Below are 19042 nucleotides of genomic sequence, written 5' to 3' on the forward strand. Positions count from 1 at the left end.
AGCATCACCCAGTTTCCGAGAGGAAACCAAGGAGTCCTCCGCGGCGGGGGCGGGGCTCCAGGGGGCGGGGCCTAGTCTCCAGCGGCTCTTCCCGCGCTTGCGCGGGATACCAAACCCGCGGTCCTGGGATTAGATTCCCCGGAAGCCCATGCTCCCGACTTCTGCTTCCGGGTCAGAGCCATGGCGGTGGCAAATTCAAGCCCTGTCAACCCCGTGGTGTTCTTCGATGTCAGCATTGGCGGCCAGGTGAGGTCCAGGGAGCCACCCGCCCTTCGCCGAAGGGAAACTGCACCGGGCTAGGCAGGCAGAACTCACCCGCCTAGGGATAGCGGGCTCGGGAAACCAGAAAATGGATTTGTACCAGAGCCTTCCGAACTGCGGGGCGTGGTGAGGGGAGTAGGACGAGTCTTGCCCTTCCTAGCGCCCCGCGTGTGGTAGGTAGGTCTGGGCGGAACGGAAAGATAGGCTAAGGAGGCGGAGAGATCCGGTACCTGGGGGAGGGAGGGGTCAGCCCTTCGCGGTCCCTGCTCCGTGAGGCCTTCCCTTCCTGGGCTTTCTGACCGTCTCCCGCCGGTTGCAGGAAGTTGGCCGAATGAAGATCGAACTCTTTGCAGACGTTGTGCCTAAGACAGCGGAGAACTTTAGGTGAGGATATACTCCAGCTCCGCCTGGTAAACCGAACCAGAACTCGGCCTGCGGAGTAGATGTGATTCCTCTGGGTAGCACTCTGCCTGAACAGTCTTCGTTTTGACTGTCCCATGTCAATTTATGTTGTTAATCTGTACGTCTGGGGGTCTGCACGTCTGGCTGGCCGATTGGTGGGCTCGCTGGTGACAGTGTGTGTGCTCCCCCCTCGGGAGGTGAGGGGCGCTCACAGCTGTGATGTCATGGTGACTGAGCCCTTCACTCTTTTCCCTTTCAGGCAGTTCTGCACTGGGGAATTCAGGTCAGTCTCAGACGTGGTTGACTTATCTGCTTGCTCCTGAGGGGTGTCCTGGGGCTGCAGTGAGGGTATTGGGGAACCACGAAGGCCTTGAATGATTGCTGGTGACAGTAATTGAAGGTAATACCCCGCGGGTCTATCTTCAGTTCATTTGCCTTTCTCTCTCGGGTCCCTACCATCTTTAGGAGGGTCCCTTTGGTTCAAATGTGTGGTAAACTGGAAAGGCCTATGGGTACCTGACGTCATTCCCAATCTTTCTTTTTGGTTATAGAAAAGATGGGGTTCCTATAGGATACAAAGGAAGCACTTTCCACAGGTAAGGCCCATGGCAAACATTCTGGGGGCTTTTAGGATTACTTCCTTGGGGGATTAGTCTCTTTAGAGGAAAATAAAACCGTAGGATAATTCTTAGATATTGAGAAGCAATGTTTTTGTGAACTCAAGGATTGATTAATTTAAATTACAATGACCAAGTCAGTGTTTTTCTTTTTCTTTCCTTTTTTTTAAGTCATGTTTTTCTAAACCTGAGTCTTAGCTCAGAATCTTTTGTTCTCTGTTTCAGAGTCATAAAGGATTTCATGATTCAGGGTGGAGATTTTGTTAATGTAAGTACTGTTCTTTCCTATCAAGGACTTATACACTTGTTTTGTTTTTGGTGTTTTGTTTGTTTTGTTTTTTGTTATTGCTAGGTCTACTGTTTTTACTACAGGAACTCAGTCTTAAGGCTTGAGAACAATAGCCAGGCTTGATGAGGGGGTGGGGATGGGGGAATGGGGATGGGAATGCCCTTGGATGTTGCTGGCTACTACTTACTACTCACTGTACCATTAGATGACAGACTTTGATCAGCCTTTTAGAGCCAGAAACTGAACTTTCCCAGCAAACCTGTAGAGGATCCAGGACAGATCCAAATTAATTAATTATATGAAACTTAGCTAGGAATCAGATGCAATTGGTTTTAACTAAGTAGTAGTAAGTCCCGCCCAGCTGGTGTGGCTTAGTGTTGAGCTTTGACCTATGAACCAGGGGTTCGTGGTTCAATGTCAGGGCACATGCCCGGGTTTCGGGCTCCATCTGCAATGTGAGGCATGCAGGAGGCAGCTGATTGATGATTCTCATTATTCATGTTTCTGTATCTCTCTCCCTCTCCCTTCTTCTCTGAAATCAATAAAAATATATATTTTAAAAATAGTAGTAAGTCGCCGAAACCGGTTTGGCTCAATGGATAGAGCGTCGGTCTGCGGACTGAAAGGTCCCAGGTTCGATTCCGGTCAAGGGCTTGTACGTTGGCTGTGGGCACATCCCTGGTGGGGGGTGTGCAGGAGGCAGCTGGTCGATGATTCTCCCTCATCGATGTTTCTAGCTCTCTATCCCTCTCCCTTCCTCTCTGTAAAAAATCAATAAAATATATATTTTTAAAAAATAGTAGTAAGTCCCTTTCCAGTGAGCTAAATGCTTATGTCCCATTTTCCCTTCCACTTCTGGCATCACAGTGCCTGGAAAGCTGAGTTTTTAATTAGAAGTTGATTAGTGGACAAGGAGTCAGCAGGAGAGGTAGATAATTCTGGAGGGATGTTTCCTCTAATCACTGGGAGAGCCCAATGGAATAGTCCTTCTCTATTAAGCATGACTTTCTTGTGAAAGAGTGTGTGTGTGTTCCCCATATTAAGTCTTCTACCCTCCCCCTGACCTTAGAGGTTGCTGTATAAACCACATTTTTTCTTTTTCTTGAAAAAAAAAAAAGTTTTTATTCATTTTAGAGAAGAAGGGAGGGAGAGAGAGATAGAGAGAGAGAAATATTGATGTGAGATAGAAACATCAATCAGCTGCCTTCTGCATGCCCCCACTGGAGCCCGTAACTAGGTACATGCCCTGACTAGGAATCCAACCGGCAGTCTTCTGGTTCATGGGTTGACGCTCAACCAACTGAACCACACCAGCCAGAGCCATTTTTTCTATCTTAAACCTACTTTTGTCCAAATCCACCCACTTCTATACATGGTCTTTCTTATTAGTATCATTTAAGTAGCCATGTTGCTGTTTTCTTGGATCTGGGAGACATTCTTTCTCTTTCACATGGATACTTATTTATTGACTTATGAGTTTTTAAAGATCTCTCTCTTTCCTATCTAGGGAAAGTTACAAAGTGGCAGATTTTAGGGAAAATCAGGCTTTCAGATATGTTTTATCTGTATGATGTTGTAAAATTGGTAAATTTTATCAAAAAATTCTGGAGTTTGGTTTTCTCTCTAAATAATGGAAAATGTACTAGGCTTGTGTTTCTCGTGCAGTGACAATTGGTTGGAATTAAATAACTGCTCCTTTTAGGCAAGGTGTGTCCTTGCCATTTTACCATAGTCCCTACCATCTGCTTCCCTTATTTATGTAACCTGCTCCATAGGCAATTAAGTTTGCAACCCTTGGCCACTACTGATGGTAGTAGGACTTAGAGTGGCCATGTACTTTTTTTTGTTAGCTGGTAAGAAATGCTGCAAAGCTATTCTGCCTTTTTCCTTTCTTACCATAAGCTCCTATATTGCCATATTGGCCTAGCAGGGACAGGACCAACTTTTTACTGGTCATTGCTAGGCACATCCAATCACTTGCTGATAGCCCCAGGATTAGACAATAGTTGGTCAGCCAGAAGGCTGAGTATCAGAGAGAAGCAATTGCTCAGAGCCACCTATCTTTCTAGAGGCCCAGCTGTGACCGCTTTTACCCAATCTATGAGAAGGCCTGACCAGTTTGTGCGCTGCAGGTGCCTTGAAAGGGGCTTGCTTTGATTGCAGGATAGGAACAAAGAGGTGTGGCTCCCAAAGTGGCCAACAAGAGTGGACTTCAAGGAAGTCCACTAGGATCTAGGTGCAGCAGCTATCTTTTTCCAGCCTCTGGGGGCCCAACACTTACAGGTTGCTAACACTTCCCTTCTGTTTGCTCAGGGAGATGGTACTGGAGTTGCCAGTATTTACCGGGGGCCATTTGCAGATGAAAATTTTAAACTTAGACACTCAGCTCCAGGCCTGCTTTCCATGGTAAGTGAGGTCCAATCAAGAGTTTGGGTTAGATTTATAGCCAGCTGGTTTCTGGGCCCCTCTTGAGGCTCAGTGCTGTCTCTTTAAATGGAAGCAAATGCTTTTCTTTTCTTGCTCAACCCAGGATTTACCTCTGTCATGCCTACTTTTTTCATCAGTCTGGTTTGATTTTGTTGGGCTGGGGAAGTGAAACTGAACTCTGCTATGTGTTTCCTTCCTTCCTTTTTTTTTTTTAATGTTTTTATTGATTTCCTGAAAGAGAGGAAGGGAGAGAGAGAGAGAAACATCGATGAGAGAGAAGCATTGATCAGCTGCCTCCTGTATGATTCCCAGTGGGGATCAAGCCTACAACCTGGGCATGTGCCCTGACCGGGAATTGAACTGGCAACCTCTTGGTGCATGGGTTGATGCTCAACCAACTGAGCCACATGGCCTTTTGTTTGAGTCAAAGCATGTGGCTGGGCATTTAGCCTTGCTGCTCAGAATGCATCCAGTTGTGCTTTCAAGATCCAGTGTTCACTCCCTCATTGCTCAGCTTGCTAAGACTCTCAGTGCCATTCACTCACACTGCCTACTGGCTGGTCACTCTCTTTCATTCACTTACCTCTCCTTGCTCACCACTCCTCCTCCCTTGTCCTTGCATTCCCTCCCCACATATAACACTCACTCACATATGTCACTCCGCTTTCACAGTCCCCCTGCCCACCTCACTTGAAACCGCTCATGTACCTTACCCCTGCTCACTCTCATTCATGCTCATTCCCCCTTCATTTCCTCTTATTCACCCTTCACTCCTCCTTTTCCCTTACCCTCCCACTTTGTTTCTCTCTCACTCTCCTACCTTCTCCCTCCTCCCTGCTCATTACCCATTTCCCTCTGTCAATGTCCCAACTCTTAATCCCCTAAACCCAATATTTACATGCACATTCTCTGCCCTGCTTGCCTGCTCTGCCACTCATCTACTCAGGCATTCAAGTAAAGATTTGTCGATATCCACTCTGTTTCAGGCTTCATGGTAAGGCATAAGATCTGATCCCTGCCTTTGTGTCACTTAACATCTAATGGCTTCACACGTGCAAAATGATAAGTCTAGTATAGTGTAATCCATGCCATCAATGTATTAAGGTAAGGGCACCTTACTGCATGTAAAAATCCCGTGAGAACCCCAAGGAATGAGAATAATTGCTGCTGGGGGTTGGGCAAGGCTGCTTCACAGAGGAGGGGACATTTGCGTTCTTGAAAGAGTTCTATACCAGATGACATGAGACATAGTCAAGGGACAGAAAGTGAGGAAGGTGCTGAAAACAGGATGCGAATGATGGACACAGTGGCCATTAGAGACCACTGCAGAGGCAGGTTATCTGGCTCTTGATGGGCTTCAAGTGGCAGAATAAGGATGAGGTGTGTGGACTTTCTTTCATAGGTTATGGAGAACAATACACTTTTTTGAGGAGAGTTGATCAACTTTGTGTTTTAGATCAAAAACCCTAGCTGCAGTGTGAGTGGCAGGTGGGAATGGGGCTGGGGCAGAGAAGCCAGTCAGGAGCTGAGGGAGACTAGCACAGCAAACAATATACAAGCCCCCTTTTAGGAAAGCCAGGCTGGGCAAGTGCATGTGAGGAGTAGAGAAGTGGCTTGGATCTTCCCTAGGATTAGAACCCCTCTAAGTGCATGCCACTATGTTAGCATCTATGGAAGAGTCAGGAAAATGGAAGGAAGTCCTGGTCTATGCGCCCTTCAGGCTTACATTGGTTGAGTTGTGCTGCCACATACATTTTTTAAAAATCCTCACCCAAGAATATATTCATTGGTTTTGAGAGAGAGAAACATTGATGTGAGAGAGAAACATCCATCGATTGTCTCCCACTATGTGCCCCGACTGCAACCTGGGTATGTGTCTGACCAGGAATTGAACCTGAGATCTTTCCATATGCAGGACGATGTTCCAACTAAGCCACACTGGCCAGGGCCTGCCACATATCTTGTAGCATAATTGTTTTTGCTTCTATCTTCCACTAAATCCTGAGTTTCTCAAGGGCAGGGACTGGGTCTCATTGATCTCTAAGCCTTATACCTGATACAGAAAGGTGTTGAGCAGATTTTAATTAGTGAGTGGAAGATAATCAGAATAATGACTAATGTTTATTGAGCACTTACTCAACAAGCATCTTAATTGCATTAATTTATTTTAATCTTCTCAACATCTCTAAGATAGGTACAAATGAAGAAACTGAGGCACAGAGATATTATATCACTAAACTAAGTCACAGTCAGGGGTAGAGCTGGGATTCAAGCAAGGTCATATGATTCCAGGGTTCCAGACAGAGCTGATTCTCTAAACCAATTAGTTATACTGCCTTGAAGAATGAATAAAGAAATGGCTACAGGCAGAGAGTGTCCCCTGAGCTATAAAAACATGTTATATGACTGTTTGCCTGCCTGCTTCCTAATAAATGTTTAGACATAGAGCAGCAAAATTGATTGGATGGATGGATGGATGGTAGATAAATAGATAAGTATACTAGATAGAATGAAAGAATGATTCTGGATCCCTGGGAAGCCTATCCCTCATCACTCTGACTGTCTCAGATAGTGCTTTATTTTCAGATGAGATGTTTCTGAATACATATACAAAAAAACTAAAGTAACCTCATCTTACATGGGGAATTTCTAAAGTGTAACATGAAATCTCTAATTAGAGCTTACCCTTAGACAATGTCTTTAATGTTTTTTTACTATTTCATAAACATTTTTATTCCTTTACAGTTGAACACAGAATCAACCAATTTAAGTTGAATATCTGATTAAGTCTAGTTATCTATCTAATAATGTACAGTTTTTGCACACTAGTAATTTTTTTGTGTTATTTTTTTTAATTGATTCCAGAGAGAGAGGTAGAGGGAGAAGGAGATAGAAACATCAATGACGAGAGAGAATAATTGATTGGCTGCCTCCTGCATGCCGCACACTGAAATCGAGCCCAAAACCTGGGCATATGCCCTGACTGGGAATCAAACCATGACCTCCTGGTTCATAGGTCAAAGCTCACCTACTGAGCCATGCTGGCTGGGCAGTAGTAGTTTTATGAGACCTATGCTTTTAATAGTACTAGTACTTTCAGTTTTCCATTTTCTATTCATTTTTTTTTCCAAAATAAGGGAAGTATGCGATAATATATTCATAGTTACACAGACACTGTTGTAAGACAGTGCTGCTGAAACTTAACTTGGGTTTGCTGATAATACAAAAGTCTGAATTTAGCATATTAAAGGCAGTTTAGGGGGGATCAATATATAATGGACAAAAGTACACTTCATATGACAGTCAAATGTCTCTTTATAATGTGTTATCTATAATAATAAAAGGGTAATATGCTAATTAGATCAGATGTCCTTCCTGATGAAGCCAGGGCCAGAGGGAAGCCAGCCCGGGTCCTGGGTGCCTGCAGGTGGCCTGAGGGAAGCCAGCCTGGGTCCCAGGTGCCGGAGGGAAGCCAGTGCTGGCAGCCAGGGGAAGGAAGGCCTACTCTTGCACGAATTTTCATGCATCAGGCCTCTAGACTATAATAATAAAAGCATAATATGCTAATTAGACTGGAGAGCCAAACAACCTTCTGGATGTCATTCCGGACATCCTTCCGGGTGAAGCCACAGAGGCTGAGACAGAGGCAGTTAGGGGCGATCAGGCAGGCAGGCGAGCAATTAGGGGCAATCAGACAGGCAGGCAGAGGGGTTAGGGGCCAGCGATCCCAGATTGCGAGAGGGTGCAGGCCGGTCTGAGGGGACCCCTCCCATGCACAAATTTCATGCTCCGGGCCTCTAGTTAAATATAATGATGTAAAAACAATTTTAAGGGAGGAAAATTGGAGGGATATGGCTAGAGAGCTTCAAATTCTCTACTTTAAAAAACACTTTTCCTCAAAATTCAATAATACAGGATTTGGGATGTACTGGTAAAAAAGCAAACATCTTTTTTTCTAGCATAGGAATGACAACTTAGTGCACTTTCTTAACATTTTTAAATTACCCTTGTTATAGAAAAACCATTCAGACAAAACAGTTTATGGCTTAGACAATAGATCTTTTCTCACCTAGTTGCTAATTTATAACTATAATTTCATTATAACTAGTATTGGACTAAATAGAGCAAGTCAGGTCCCGTAAACAGTTGTTCCCATTATAAAAATTCATACTATAGGGGAAAAGTACATTTATTCATGGATCTAGTTCCTTGAGGGCAGAGATGTGTAGCCTCCTCATTTCTATATCCTAGCTCAGACCCTGGCTCATAAATGCTCAGTCACTTTTGCTGAAAGAAAGTGTGGAGCAATCAGAGCCACAGGCTCTTTGGGGAATCTTGCCCTTCAGCTAGCATGGCAAGTATGTTTGGTTTCCATCAGGCAAACAGCGGTCCCAGTACAAACGGCTGCCAGTTCTTCATCACCTGCTCTAAGTGTGATTGGCTGGATGGGAAGCACGTAGTGTTTGGTGAGTGCTACTCCTGTCCTATGGTCCTGGGCTCCTTCACCCAAAGTGGGACTTCCAAAAGAGCCAGTCCCCACACTCTCATACCCAGAGGTCTTGACTTGTTTAACTGCTCTCTGTGCAGTAGTAGGGAAAGTGGAAGTGGGAGGTGGGGGGGATGTGTGAAAGGACAAAGGGGCCACCTGATAAAGTGTATAGCCACTTGGGTGATATGTATGTCTGAGGGGAAAACCCCTGGACGGTAGCATTTAAGAAATACTACACAGGCAGCATGGTGAGTGGAGCTTTGCAATCGCTCAGATCTAAGTTTGAGCCCTAATTCTGCTGCTTACTATCTGTGACCTTGGGTAAGTCATTTCACCTCCATTGAATCTCAATTTCCTGAAATTGGTATGGGGTTCAAATGAGACAGTGGTGTGAGAAGGGGCATTGGAAACTGGAAAATGCTATGCAAATGAGAATAGTAAAATCCAGTTCATACTCTTCCTACAGGAAAAATCATTGATGGACTTCTAGTGATGAGAAAGATTGAGGTAAGTCCTGTTTTGGTTTCCTCTTCCTCAGCCATTCTGGTCTAGTACTACCTGACTAGTATCAAGAGCTAGAGAATTCTGAGTGACTTCAGTTTGTTAGGCCCAGTCTTCATCTACTGTCTCTATTACATGGACTTCCTCAAGGGAAGGGAGGAGAGACTACATGCCTCCCAAGTGCTTTTGGCCTATAATTAGCCGCTTTATTGCACACTGCGATTTGGGCTGTGGTGGCCCCTTCACCTACTTGATAAAATCCTACTCGGCACTGCATTCAAGATCCCGCCTGACCTCGTCCCTGCCTCTCTCTCCACGGCCCTTCTGCCACTGCCACCTCCATGTTCCAGTCACATTAGGCTACTTGAGCTTTCCTCTAAATGTGCCATACATCCCTGCCTCCTTTTCCTTCTTGCCCCTGAGCCTTTGCTCATGCTGTTTCCTTTACCTGGAATGCTCTTCTCCTTTCTTTTCCTCCTTCCCATTTATCCGTCTTGGTCCAGGTCAAATAATCCCCTGTTCTGTGAATCCTGCCCTGACCTCTTTAAACATTTAATTGCTTCCTCTGCTCTGTATACACTTTCTTATAACTTATTATATATCATAGACTTGATATATTTTAAATGTACAGTTTTATTTTTTATCTGTATTATATGCTTTACCTATCTGTTAGGACATGGACTGTTGTCATGTCCGTCTCTGAGCCCTCAGTCCTTAGCACAGGGGCTGGCAGACATCAGTAAATGTTTGGTGAGTGTCTGAATCTCCACTGTGCTTTCTGTCTTAGAATGTTCCCACAGGCCCCAACAATAAGCCTAAGTTGCCTGTGGTGATCTCACAGTGTGGGGAGATGTAATCCAGAGCAAGACGGAATCAGGTAAGTGTGTCTTTCTCTTCCTGGTTTGGAGTCACCCCAGAGAAGGCAGCTTGGTCGAACAGAGAGAACCTTAGACTTGAAGAGATGGGATTGAGCCCATTTCCTCTCTGGGTGACCTAGCAGAAGTCACTTCCCTTCTCTGAGCCTGTTTCCTCATCTGTCAAATGGAGATAATCCTCTCTCCTGTGGTCACTGTAAGGACAAAAGAGAAAGGGTTATTCGAGCACTTTCCTTTTCTACCACTTTGTAGTTTACAAAGTATCAAACTAAAAGCCATAAGGCAGTTTCTGATAGCGTTCTCAGACTGTAGTCCTACTAGAAAGATCTGGCACCAGCTCTGGGTGACTCCCTGCTGGGTCAGCCTAAGTGGCCAGGAGACAGACCTGTCATGCTTCTCATCAGAACTGATGGGCAATTCAGGTCCTGACTTTGTATTTGCCAGCTTCACAGATAAACATGTCACATTTCCCAACCTCAACTCCTACCCATTCTTGCCACTGCCGGCTCTGTGCTGGCAGCATGCTAGGCATGCAGAGGAGTGCAAAGAATTGAAAGAGGCCTCTACCTTTCAGGAGCTTACAGGGAATAAGACACATTCTGAGAGGTGATCACTAGTAATATGAGTGACATCGCAAGGTGTCATAAGAATTCAAGGGAGAAATTGATCCCTTTCAGCTAAAATGCTGGCACGCCTCTCTCTCTCTCTCTCTCTCTCTCTCTCTCTCTCTCTCTCTCTCTCTCTCTCTCTCTCTCTCTCTCTCTCTCTCATTTTCAAACCTGCAGCAAAGCTGGAAGAATAGTACATTCAACACTCATATACCTTTCACCTAGATTCATCAATGATTAACATTCTTATTTTATCATTTTGCTTTGACATTTGATTTTTCTTTCCCTCTCTCCTCCCCTCATATTCCCATTCCATCTCCTCCTCTCTGCTGCTTTCCTTCCTTCATTTCTCCCCATTTGAAAATTGAAGACTTCTTGACACTTTACCCGTAAATACTTCAGTAAGCAACTGCTGAAAACAAGAACATCCTACATAACCACAATAATATCTAATATACTTGTTCAAACTCCCCCAGTTACTCACAATGTAACTTTTATACCTGTAGGAAAATTCATCCAATCAAGGTTCACATATTTCATTTGGTTAGTTATTAAGTAACATTATATAATCTTGTAAAAATTTTCACACAAAAGTTCAAGTCCCCAACTCCCCTTTTACTACCCCAGCCCCAATCCCACTCCTCTCCCAGAGGTAACTTCTTTATCAGTTTGGTGTGTATCCATCAGGGCCTTTTCTTTGCCTATCTAATTTTGGGAGATTTTGTTTTTCTAAAATGGCATCATACTATATTGTTCATCGTTGTTTTTCCATTTGGCATTATGTCTGAAGACTTCTTCTGTTCAAGTAAAACTACTTCATTTAAAAAAACAAAACTGCCATAATATTCTGTAAGATGGTTGTAGCATATAGTTTATTTTTCTTCTTTCTTAACGATTTGAAAGTTATTCATTCCAAGTTTTAGTTCTTTATATGTTGTGACTATTTTCTCCAGAATATATTTTAAGAAAAAATTGGCAGTGTGTGGCTTATCTTAACTTTGGTTATATCCTTTGTTAAACAGAAGTTCTAAATTTTGATGAGGTCAAATTATCAGTCTTTCCCTTATGGCTTTTGTGTTTTATCTTATTTAAGAAGGTCCTTATTACCTCAGATCCTAATGTCTTCTGTATTTTTTCTAATATTTTTTTAGTTCTATTTGTATACTTACATAATTATCTAGAATTTATTTTTCTGAATTCTGCCTTTTTCCAAAATGGGGATCTAGTCAAATTCCAGACCACTTTAATGACTGTTTATATCTCTATCTATGACTTTGTGTTCACAGTATGTAGTATTTACAGGCATTCAGTAAAATGTTGTTACGTGAGTTAATAGGGACAGAGAATGTCAGGCATTTCGGGTAGGGAACTGGTGTAAGCAAATGCTAAGGCAGGAATGCACAAGTGTGTGCTGGAAGCTGCACATGGACTTCTCTCTCATCCAGCCAGATGGTCCCCTCTCATGCCCAGTTGTCACCTGAGCTTTCCTTTCTGCCAGGACTGGGGGCCCCTAGGGCACAACCTGTATTCCCCTTAAATAGCTGCTGGCCATTTCCTCCCTTTCCCCTTCATTTCTTTGCTGTAACTAAAGTTGAACTCAGAGGTCCTTACCCTTCTAAAGATTGACCACTGATCACACACCAGAGGACAGAAGATAAAAAAAGAATAAAGTTTAGAAATTCTTTATGTTTGGGGCCTCTTTTCTATATTTTCTGAGTCTCTTATAGAAAGTTAGTAGAAATCCTTGTTGGGAGTTTTATTTCTGATGGTGGTAATCATCAACCCTCCCCTCCTCACCCACTATTAGCAAAGATCATGTAAACCTTTGCCCCCTGAAAGCCCCTCTTCTCAGCCTGCAACCCAAGCAGAATGGATTCCATGGCGTGATTTGCTGTTCCAGAGGCCCTCTCGACTAGTATTGTCCAGGAGACATTCCTTTCTGTGATGGGGGAAATGTTTTCCATTTGTACTGTTATGGTAGCTTCCAGCCACATGTGACAATTGAACACTTGAAATGTGGCTAATGTGACTGAGCGACTTACTTTTTAATTTTATTTAATCTTTTATAAGATTTTTAATTGATTTTTTAGAAAGAGGAAGAAAGAGAGAAAAATGTCGATTTGTTGCTTTGTTCACCTATACACTCATTGGTTGACTGTCGTATGTGCTCTGACCCAGGATCAAAACCGCAACCTTGGCATATCGGGAAGATGCTCTAACTAACTGAGCTGAAACACTTATTTATTTATTTGTTTGTTTGTTTGTTTACCTATCTATCTACCTATTTATTGCATCTGAATATTTTTTTGAATAATTGTTTAATTTTTTTTTTTACTTATTGAGACAGAGAGAGAGAGAGAGGGGCAGACAGACAGAAAGAGAGACAGCAACATCAATTTGTTGTTCCGTTTATTTATGCACTCATTGGTTGCTTCTGAAACATTTTGTTTTAGAGCTCTCTTGTATTTTGCCCTAGATTCTGAGTTTGATTTTAGTGAAAGTGAAGTTTTCTGTACAGCTTTAGATGTAGAAACCTTGGTTTTATCTTGTGGTCCTGTGAAAGCTTTTTATGATCAATTTGATACATAGATACATTGGTGAATCATGGCCCTCACGATTCTCCTGTCATAGTCCAAACTGTGTTCTTTGCTACTTATAATCACATAGGGGCTGGTGGAACCTGTGTTTTGAAAGCCTGAGAGTCTCTTGGAAAAGGGAGTGGCTGTTGGTTCTGGCAATCTTGCTAGTCTGAATTGCTGCTCATCTCCCTGTGATTCTCAAACCTGGGCAAGCAGTAGAGAACTTACTTTACTTCATTGTTTCCCAAACTGCCCTAAAGAGAAGAATCACTTGGGGGCATTTGAAAAACCTACTAATTCCCAGGTCCCTCCTTCTGGAGAGTTTGAGTGAGTTAGTTTAAGGTGGGACCCAGGATTCTATGTTTGTAACAAGCATTTCAAATGCTTCTTATCAGAGGAATGTGGGTAATGCCGCTTTCAGTGGTGCTGGAATGGATGTCTTTTAATATTTGCATCTGAGTAAAAAATATGTAATTAGCACAACATATCCTATATAATAAAGAGGTAATATGCAAATTAACCCTCACACCCTCACAAGATGTCTGCCTACGACCAGGCCAGCAGGGCGGTTAGTGAGGGACGACCAAATGACTGAACAGAGGCTGCGTGGGGTGACCAGGCCGGTGGGGGGGGCGGGCATTGAGGGGCGACCAGGGGGGGCAGTTGGGGGTGACCAGGCTGGCAGGTGGGGCAGTTGGGGGCTACCAGGCTGGCGCGGGGAGGAGGGGGGCAGTTGGGGGTGACCAGGCTGGCAGGTGGGACAGTTGGGGGCTACCAGGCTGGCGGGGGGGGGGGGGGAAGCAGTGAGGGGCGACTAGGCCGGCAGGGGGGCAGTTGGGGTCGACCAGGCCGGCAGGTAGGTGAGCAATTAGGAGCCAGTGGTCCAGGATTGTGAGAGGGATGTCCGACTGCCCCCAAGGGGTCCTGGATTGGAGAGGATGCAGGCTGGGCTGAGGGGATCCTCCGCCCTCCCCCCCCCCCCCGCCCTCCCCCCCCCCCCCCCCGTGCACGAATTTCGTGCACTGGGCCTCTGGTAATTTTATAATTATTATAGCTTATAATGAGGCATTGAAGTTCAAATAGTGATTAGGTTGGAAATTAATCATACCTGTGGATAGTGGATACGGTAATAGTTGTGAAAGTGCTATTTGGAATAATTGAGATTTAGGAAACACTGTCCCCCGTTCTGAGATATCGTGTAGAAGTGATACATGCCTGCAGAGAAAGGTCATGAAAGACATGTTGGTGGCACATTCGCTGGTCCTTCATTGTACAAATCAGCACTAATTAATTAAAATAGGCCCCATACTGGGTGATCACTTCCTAAGGTATATAAATGTCTAATCATTATGCCATATACCTGGAGCTAATATAATATTGTTTGTCAACTGTAATTGAAAAAAAAAGTTTCCAAAAAAGACAGGTCCCATACTGCATATAAGGCTACAAATTTGAAAAGCCCAGTTCCTGCCTTCAGGGAACTCACAGTGTCTTGGGAAACTGACAGTTACAATACAATAAAGCACTGGACTGGAGGCTTTAGGACAAAGTGAGGAAAGTGTGACTGCCTGTGTCTGCCTGGCATGGTGAAGACTGCAGAAGAGGTGATGCTTCCACTGAGTACAAGAAAGAATAAGAACCTGTCAGGTGGCTGAAACTGGGGAGGGCATTCCAAGCAGAGGAACAGCATGAGCAAAGCACAGGAGCAGGAAACAGCAGACAGTGTGTGGGAGACTGCAAATTCAATATGGCCAAAGCAGGAAGATAGGAAAAGCAAACAGTAAGAGGTGAAGTTGGCAGAGACCAGGGCCAGTTGTGAGAACCAGTGTAGGCTGAGAGTTCATATGTTATCCTGAGGGTGGGGATGGGCTTCAGGCATTATGTGCTTTTTTTTTTTTCTTCCTGGGTGAGGAGAGTCCGTTGTGCTCCTGAAATTCTCAGAAGGGGGCCTGACTTTGCAAAAAGAACCAAATCAATGGGAGCCTCTAAAGGATTTTGAGCAGGAGAACATTGTGATTGCATTTTCTTAGTTAGAAGTTGATTCTAGCAGCAATGTGGAGGATGGGGTAGAGGGCAGTGAGGTATCCACTGCTGTAGTCCAGGCAAGAGAGAGGAGGTTCCACATGAAAATACAGGTCTTGGAAGCACTAGAGATTTGGCAACAAATATTTGTGTTCCTGCTGGGTGTGTGACACTGTTTGTCCCCTGCCCTGAAAGTCAGAAACCCTGCCAGCTAAAAAGGGAGGGAAGAGGAGAATATCTGGCTCCATTCCAGGGCACTCCAGTACAGCCACAGGCGCTTAACAACAAGGATACATAAGAAATGTGTCATTAGGCAGTTCTGTTGTGCGAACATCACAGAGCGCACTTACACAATCCTAGGTGATAATACCTACTATACACGTAGGCTGTATAGCCCATTGTTCTTGACTGCAGACCTGTACAGCATGTTATTGTGCTGAATGCTATAGGCAATTGTAACACAATGATAAGTATTTGTGTACCAAACATATCTAAGCATAGAAAAGGCATAGTAAAAATATGGTGTAAAAGATTAAAAATGGTACAGCTGTATAGGGCACTGACCGTGAGTGGAGCCTGCAGGACTGGAAGTTGCTCTGGGTGAGCCAGTGAGTGAGTGTGAGGCATGTGACGGCCTAGGACATTACTGTGCACCACTGTAGACATCACAAACGCTCCACACGTAGGCTACACTAAATCTCTAAAACAATATGAGATTAAATCAAGCACAAGAGAATGATGCAATCAGGAGATGTGGTAAGCATGAGATGCTGCTGGTGAAGCACAGCACACTGTTTTACAGCAAACTTTCCTAAGTAGAGTACACTCTAAAATAGCAATAAAACTACAGTATAGTAAGTACATAAACCATAGTCATTTGTTGTTATTATCATTGTATATCATTGTATGTGCTGTACTTTCGTGTGACTGGCAGTGCGGTACATTTATTTACACCAGCAGCAGCATCAACACGTAATGCTTTGCACTACAAAGTTATAGTGGCTACGACATCACTAGATACAGGAATTTTTCAGCTCTGTTAAAATCTTATGGGACTGCCATCATGCATGCGGTCCATTGTTGACCGGAATGTTGTGTGGTGCACGGCTATACAAAAGCAAAGCTCCCTGTGTTGGAACCAGGTCTTACAGAAAGCGGTAGATCTGAATATGTTGGCAAGATTTTTAAGGTAAATTATGTGACAACATCAAGAAATAGTATATTATATAAACCATACTACTATTTATTTTGAATAACTATTTCAGAAATTTCTGTAGTGATATGTAGCCAACTATTAATAATGGTTACCTCTGTAGAGATAGCAAAGAGACTTTTTCAATTTATATTGTCCTGTATATGCTTGAATTTCCTATATTAAGCACGTATCTTATAATAAATACATATTGTATATATGTGGTTTAACTAACCCTACTTCCTCCCGGCCCCTCCCCAGGTGCATGTGACTAACCTCCCCAGGTGCATTTGAATCATTCCCTGGTCCCTCCATCTCCTTTTCCCTGGTCTAGGCAGTCAGTGATCCCCTCCTGTGAGCTCCTAGTACTTGGTTCATCTCTCTATTTAAATAGAGTCTATTACAACATTTAACACAAATGTGTTTGGTTTTTCTCTAGACTGAGAACTCCTTGAGGCATGGACCATGCTGACTGACCCAGTGCCTGGTCTATGATAGAGCTTGGGTCCTGGAGCACAATGCAACTTATAAGTGCATTTATACATTTTTGTACGTTCTGCATTAGGGCCCATAAACTACTCTTTGAGCCTGTTGTATGACACCAGGACTCCCTGTCTTCCGGACGGGATGTGTGTGGCCACATTTGGGGAGAGGGGAGAGTAGTGTCAGAGTGAACTCACCCTGTTCTTTTAGTACAACTAACTGAAAGGCCATAAACAGAGGGAGTTCAGTTTCCTTTCTGTATAACCCTGGGACCAAAACCCACAAGTAAGGAGGATTGCTCTTTGTTCTACAGCTCCACAGAGTGCTACAGGTCTGGCAAAAGACATGTGCTTTGGTACCAGTACATCAGGAACCCCCATCACTGTCAAGCCATTGAACTGCTTGGGACCCTAGTTTTCTCCTTTGCTTAATTTATAATGTATATTGCACAGAGTTGTAAAGGGTAAATAATGAGATAATATACTTGGCAGTATATGTTGGTTTCTTCTTGGTTCTTGTGTAATATAATTTTTTATTATTTTTTTTTACTTTCAACTTTGCTCTGGAGAACCAAAGGTCTGGCCTATGGCAAGAATCAGACCGGTTTTACACTTTTGCGAAGAGGATCAGGAGTGTAGAGAATAGGTGGGAATGTTGTCTTATGGAAAGTCCCCTTCCAATCTGAGCTGCTAATCTCTTCCATCCCTTACAGACCTCCATGTATCTGCCATTGTAGGCCTGCCCTTGCTCTGGGTGATGCTCATGAGTAGGAAAATCTGGATTGGCCCCTGTGTTTGCTTCCTGGCCTGCTGTTGCCCTGTTTGATCAAGAAACATTGGAAGTATCACAATTCAGAACCCAGGATTTTCCATGTTTTTCAACTGTAAATAAAGTTATTTTTTTTGTTTGTTTGTTTTTTTTAGTATGTGTGTTGTTGTAATGATAGCCCCATCTCCTCACAACTTAGCTTTAGGCCAGTGTGGACCTGGTTCTCCAACTGCAAGGCCATTGTGGACCAGAGCCACGCCCTTGCTATATATAGTTGATGCCTCAAATTTATAAGCGTTTATAGCATTCCCCCCCGTAGGTCCAAGCTGATTGAGCAAAGAAGGCAAAGCCCCAATGTATTCCAAGGGTGTTCCCAGTAGTAGGTTTAGTTTGGTAGTTCCGAAGCCTGTGGGAAGAGGATCACTAACTTGGGATATTTTTGGATGGCAGACCATTGGGAAGAATGTATCTTGATCATGACAAAGTGGGAATAATTTAGTCAAAAATCTTGGTTTGAACTTTGGATCATTTATAAAAAACAGTTCAGGTCTTGAGAAGTATTATCCCTATAAAATGGGGATAATAATACCTATCTACTTCATAGCATTGTTGAAAGGGTCAAGTAAGAGAGTGGATATGAAGGTAACTTGTCAACAGCATCATGCCTTGCAAATGTTAGTTTTAAAAGGAAACAACCCAATATAAAAAGTTCCCACAGTATAATGTTCAAGAGATAAAGAGTTCCCTGATGTTCCTTTCATGAGGCAATGTCTATGTTCTCCCATTTCTACTTTCTCCTAACTTGGATAGGATGACTCGTAGCTATTGGCAGCAACAGAGAGCTGAACTCTATGACAATAGAACCTGGTTAAAAGTGCCATTTCAGTGTATTGGCAGGACAAGGAAGCTAGAGTATAGATATTCACAACTCTACAGCTAAGTAAACGGGGTTCATGGGACACAATGAAGAAAGAACCGTGATCACGTGACTATATAGGGTAGATTATAAAGAGATAGGAAGGAGAATGATCAGCTGAGATCCTGAGCTAATTTTCTTGTGATGGGTCATTCAGGTAAGTCAGTTATACCTGGTACCTGCATTCTGTGCCAGTCTCTCGTGGGCACTGGAGCTGCAGTGATGTGTAAGATGTGTCCCATGCTTGTGACAGGAGATATGCACAGTTTTGATACAATGTGGTATTAGAATGTGACCCCTTATGAGGGCAGGAAATTTGGTCAATACTTGTTTTGTTTACTGCTGTGTCCCTAGTACCTAGTAAGTGCTCAATAAACATTCATTGCATGAATGATGATGGTCTGTACCAGATGCTATGGGAGAGGAGTGGGGAGACGGGGGGGGGGGGGGGGTGGTGAGAGAGAGAGATAACATCCAAGGTAAGTATTGACAGATTGTAATTAGCTAGGAGATGAGGGTGGAGAGGGCTTTCTAGGAAGAGGGAACTGTGTCCTTGGGCCAGAGTCGGTAAGAGATGGGGGACAAGGTGAAAGTTATTTTGCAAAGGAGATTC

At 43.7% G+C, this 19042-nt stretch overlaps 1 protein-coding gene across 3 annotated transcripts; it reads left to right on the top strand.

Moving 5' to 3' along the window:
* Positions 1 to 112: 112 nt before the first annotated feature.
* PPIH (peptidylprolyl isomerase H) lies at positions 113 to 18805 on the top strand. 3 transcript variants are annotated; one of them, XM_079777699.1, is made up of 10 exons: positions 113 to 246; positions 581 to 645; positions 923 to 946; positions 1215 to 1259; positions 1506 to 1548; positions 3883 to 3975; positions 8375 to 8462; positions 8952 to 8992; positions 9774 to 9863; positions 17482 to 18805. In XM_079777699.1, the coding sequence occupies exons 1-9, from the start codon at positions 181 to 183 to the stop codon at positions 9840 to 9842; spliced, it is 534 nt and encodes a 177-aa protein (XP_079633825.1). In that variant the 5' UTR covers positions 113 to 180; the 3' UTR covers positions 9843 to 9863; positions 17482 to 18805. The 3 variants fall into 3 exon arrangements, with proteins under 3 accessions (XP_079633825.1, XP_079633826.1, XP_079633824.1); XM_079777698.1 differs by having other exon boundaries at positions 115 to 246; positions 17458 to 18805; XM_079777700.1 differs by lacking the exon at positions 3883 to 3975 and having other exon boundaries at positions 17458 to 18805.
* Positions 18806 to 19042: the final 237 nt, after the last annotated feature.

The sequence above is a fragment of the Cnephaeus nilssonii genome (assembly GCF_951640355.1).
Source record: "Cnephaeus nilssonii genome assembly, chromosome: 7".
In the NCBI taxonomy this organism is placed as follows: Eukaryota; Metazoa; Chordata; class Mammalia; order Chiroptera; family Vespertilionidae; genus Cnephaeus; species Cnephaeus nilssonii.

Coding starts and splice junctions, on each gene's coding strand:
- PPIH (XM_079777699.1), top strand. CDS start 181: ATGGCGGTGGCAAATTCAAGCCCTGTCAACCCCGTGGTGTTCTTCGAT. Junction 3,976..8,374: donor CTCCAGGCCTGCTTTCCATG/GTAAGTGAGGTC, acceptor GGTTTCCATCAG/GCAAACAGCGGTCCCAGTAC. Junction 8,993..9,773: donor TAGTGATGAGAAAGATTGAG/GTAAGTCCTGTT, acceptor TTTCTGTCTTAG/AATGTTCCCACAGGCCCCAA.